The sequence below is a fragment of the Haliotis cracherodii genome, unplaced genomic scaffold, assembly GCF_022045235.1.
Source record: "Haliotis cracherodii isolate W230 unplaced genomic scaffold, xgHalCrac1.p SCAF_11, whole genome shotgun sequence".
NCBI lineage: Eukaryota > Metazoa > Mollusca > Gastropoda > Lepetellida > Haliotidae > Haliotis > Haliotis cracherodii.
The window spans coordinates 29,681,929-29,686,065 of NW_027266266.1; the positions used below are offsets into that span (position 1 = coordinate 29,681,929).

The 4,137-nt window shown below is 48.5% G+C and overlaps 1 protein-coding gene across 1 annotated transcript; it reads right to left on the minus strand.

The window, feature by feature from the left end:
• Positions 1 to 1,129: 1,129 nt before the first annotated feature.
• Positions 1,130 to 3,836, minus strand: LOC139455007 (cilia- and flagella-associated protein 251-like). Its single transcript, XM_071236594.1, has 6 exons — positions 3,737 to 3,836; positions 3,412 to 3,474; positions 2,899 to 3,021; positions 1,615 to 1,914; positions 1,474 to 1,578; positions 1,130 to 1,233 (listed from the first exon to the last, which is right to left on the minus strand). Exons 1-6 carry the CDS (start codon positions 3,834 to 3,836, stop codon positions 1,130 to 1,132), a joined length of 795 nt encoding a protein of 264 aa, XP_071092695.1.
• Between the last annotated feature and the right edge of the window lie 301 nt (positions 3,837 to 4,137).

Genomic DNA, 4,137 nt, shown 5'->3' on the forward strand with positions numbered 1-4,137 from the left:
CCTAGCTAGAGGTCAGCTCGGAGAAATATAGAGTCGGTATCGCGAAACCCGTGTGTTGAAGACTGTAATGTATGCCAGTCTGGTATATAACGTTTTAATACTGTCAAATTCTATTCTTTTTTCTCAAAGATGTTTGAGTTCAAAATGTCGGTTCAGTTTCCTATTTCAATGGAAAAAATACTCGTTTAACCCATACCCAGAATCATTTTCATGAGAAAAAATAGAGTGAAATAACGTAGTTTAGATAACTTCAAAGCGATAAGATTACTTGAGCATTCATTAACAAAGAACAATGGATAATAATGAATATCCTTATATGGAAACTTAGGTCACCAATCCCTCATTAATATGCAAGATAACTCATGAATATGTAAATGTATAAGTGATGTATCAGGTGAATTAAATGAATACAGGGTCAACTGACCAGATGCAATTTACTTACATTAACAAAGAACAATGGATAGTAATGAATATCCTCATATGGAAACTTGACATCGCACGCGAAATGGAATGTTATTGTGACTGAATTTTGCCGCCTTTTTGCACCTTTTCTCCATGCTCATTCGTTGGGCTGCGTCTGCTGAGATTATCAGCCCAGGAATAAGAGTGTGATCTATGTCCATATGTGTATAAAACTTAACGGTAGTGTTGAGTGACTGACTTTTTCACTCTAACCTTGCTGACAGATAAGATGTCCGTTTTCAAAATGAAGAGAGTTTCAGAGGATATATTTGGACCTACAGTCATTTTCACAAAGCATAGCAAGACCAAGTCGAGAAAAACATGTCGGAGAAAATTAATGGCATCAAAGGGGTTGCTGAAGAGACTGGTTGCATCTAAGAAGAAAAAGATGACAACCAAGAAAGCGAAAATGACTATACTGAAAATGCAACCCGTGTCGAAAGTAAAGGCTGTTGTGAAACGAATCCGACCTGCCTTGAAGCGTCGCATGGCTGCTGAAGGAAAAAAAAGAATGCTTCAGACCCTCTCATCGCGCACTTATTTGATTGTACCTGTCCAGACTGAGACAAGAGTTTTACGCGAAAAGATAATCTACAGAGACACCAGAAGCAGGTGCACAGGTCAACTCAAGACTCGCATTCTCTTCTTCCTCCTACGGATAAACACCTTACTCCTCCTCCTCCTCTGGATAAACACCCTCCTCCTCCTCCTCTGGATAAACACCCTCCTCCTCCTCTGGATAAAGACCCTCCTCCTCCTCCTCCTCCTCCTCTGTATAAACACCCTCCTACTACTCCTCTTGATAAACACCTTACTCCTCCTCCTCCTCTGGATAAACATCCTCCTCTTCCTCCTCCTCCTCCTCTGGATACACCCTCCTCCTCCTCCTCTGGATAAACCCCCCCTCCTCCTCCTCCTCCTCTGGATAAACACCCTCCTCCTCCTCTGGATAAACACCCTCCCCCTCCTCCTCTGGATAAACACCCTCCCCCTCCTCCTCTGGATAAACACCCTCCTCCTCCTCCTCCTCCTCTGGATAAACACCCTCCTCCTCCTCTGGATTAACACCCTTCTCCTCCTCTTCCTCCTCTGCATAAACACCCTCCTCCTCCTCCTCTGGATAAACACCCTCCTCCTCCTCTGGATAAACACCCTCCTCTTCCTCCTCCTCCTCTGGATAAACACCCTTGTCCTCCTCCTCCTCCTCTGGATAAACACCCTCCTTTTCCTCCACCTCCTCTGGATAAACACCCTTCTCCTCCTCCTCCTCTGGAAAAACACCCTCCTCCTCCTCCTCCTCTGGATAAACACCCTCCTCTGCATAAACACCCTTCTCCTCCTCCTCCTCCTCCTCCTCTGGATAAACACCCTCCTCCTCCTCTGGATTAACACCCTTCTCCTCCTCTGGATAAACACCCTCCTCCTCCTCTGCATAAACACCCTCCTCCTCCTCTGGATAAACACCCTCCTCCTCCTCCTCCTCCTCCTCCTCTGGATAATCACCCTTCTCCTCCTCCTCCTTCTCTGGATAAACACCCTCCTCCTCCTCTGGATAAACACCCTCCTCCTCTGGATAAACACCCTCCCCCTCCTCCTCTGGATAAACACCCTCCCCCTCCTCCTCTGGATAAACACCCTCCTCCTCCTCTGGATAAACACCCTTGTCCTCCTCCTCTGGATAAACACCCTCCTCCTCCTCTGGATTAACACCCTTCTCCTCCTCCTCTGGATAAACACCCTCCTCATCCTCCTCCTCAGCATGAACACCCTCCTCCTCCTCCTCTGGATAAACACCCTCCTCTGGATAAACACCCTCCTCCTCCTCCTCCTCCTCTGGATAAACACCCTCTTCTTCCTCCTCCTCCTCTGGATAAACACCCTTCTCCTCCTCCTCCTCATCTGGATAAACACCCTCCTTTTCCTCCTCCTCTGGATAAACACCCTCCTCCTCCTCTGGATAAACACCCTTCTCCTCCTCCTCTGGATAAACACCCTCCCCCTAATCCTCCTCTAGATAAACACCCTCCTCCTCCTCCTTCTCTGGATAAACACCCTCCTCCTCCTTTGGATAAACACCCTCCTCCTCCTCTGGATAAACACCCTCCTCTTCCTCCTCCTCCTCCCCCTCCTCCTCTGGATAAACACCCTTCTCCTCCTCCTCTGGATAAACACCCTCCTCCTCCTCTGCATAAACACCCTCCTCCTCCTCCTCCTCTGGATAAACACCCTCCTCCTCCTCCTCCTCCTCTTCTGTATAAACACCCTCCTCCTCCTCTGGATAAACACCCTCCTCTTGATAAACACCCTCCTCCTCCTCCTCCTCCTCTGGATAAACACCCTCCTCTTCCTCCTCCTCCTCTGGATAAACACCCTCCTCCTCCCCCTCCTCCCCCTCCTCCTCTGGATAAACACCCTCCTCCTCCTCTGGATAAACACCCTCCTCTGGATAAACACCCTCCTCCTCCTCCTCTGGATAAACACCCTCCTTTTCCTCATCCTCCTCTAGATAAACACCCTCCTCCTCCTCCTCCTTCTCTGGATAAACACCCTCCTCCTCCTCTGGATAAACACCCTCCTCCTCCTCCTCTGGATAAACACCCTCCTCTTCCTCCTCCTCCTCCCCCTCCTCCTCTGGATAAACACCCTTCTCCTCCTCTGGATAAACACCCTCCTCCTCCTCTGCATAAACACCCTCCTCCTCCTCCTCCTCTGGATAAACACCCTCCTCCTCCTCCTCCTCCTCTTCTGTATAAACACCCTCCTCCTCCTCTGGATAAACACCCTCTTGATAAACACCCTCCTCCTCCTCCTCTGGATAAACACCCTCTTCCTCCTCCTCCTCTGGATAAACACCCTCCTCCTCCCCCTCCTCCCCCTCCTCCTCTGGATAAACACCCTCCTCCTCCTCTGGATAAACACCCTCCTCCTCCTCCTCCTCTGGATAAACACCCTCCACCACAACCAACACCTCCTCTTCCCCCTCCTCCTCCTCCTCCTCCTCCTCCTGTGCTGCTATGAAATGAACCCAAGCTGTCTTTAAGCATTGCATGGGTGAAGGATATTAAAGAATGGTTCAGACCCTCTTATCACGCACTTGTATTTGATCACTATGGAGGTTACCAACTGTCCAGACTGTGGCAAGAGTTTTACGCGAATAGATAATCTACAGAGACATCAGAAGCAGGTGCATAGATCAACTCAAGAATCGCCTTCTCTTCTTTCTCCTCTGGATAAACACCTTACTCCTCCTACTCCTACTCCTCCCGATAAACACCCTCCTCCTCCTCATCAGGAAATATCTCCAATTTGCTTTCATCTCGGGAACACCAGCGACACGGACGATTCAAGTTCCTTATACCCTCCAATAGCACCATTGTTGGACCCAGTGGATGAGGAAAGTCAGTGTTTGTCTTCAACCTATTACGTCGTGGATTTGTTCAACCCCTGCCCGACTGTATTGTCTGGTGTTATACTGTGTGGCAACCGCTTTACGATAGCATTCTTCAAACTTTACCTCAAGTACAGTTTGTGAAAGGAATACCTTACAATCTCGAAGATGAAAACTTCTTCGATGCCCGTAATCAGAACATGATGGTGTTGGATGACTTTTTGTCTGAAGCAAAGAATGACAATCGGATTTCCCGTCTGTTTACCCAAACCTCCCACCACAAAAAT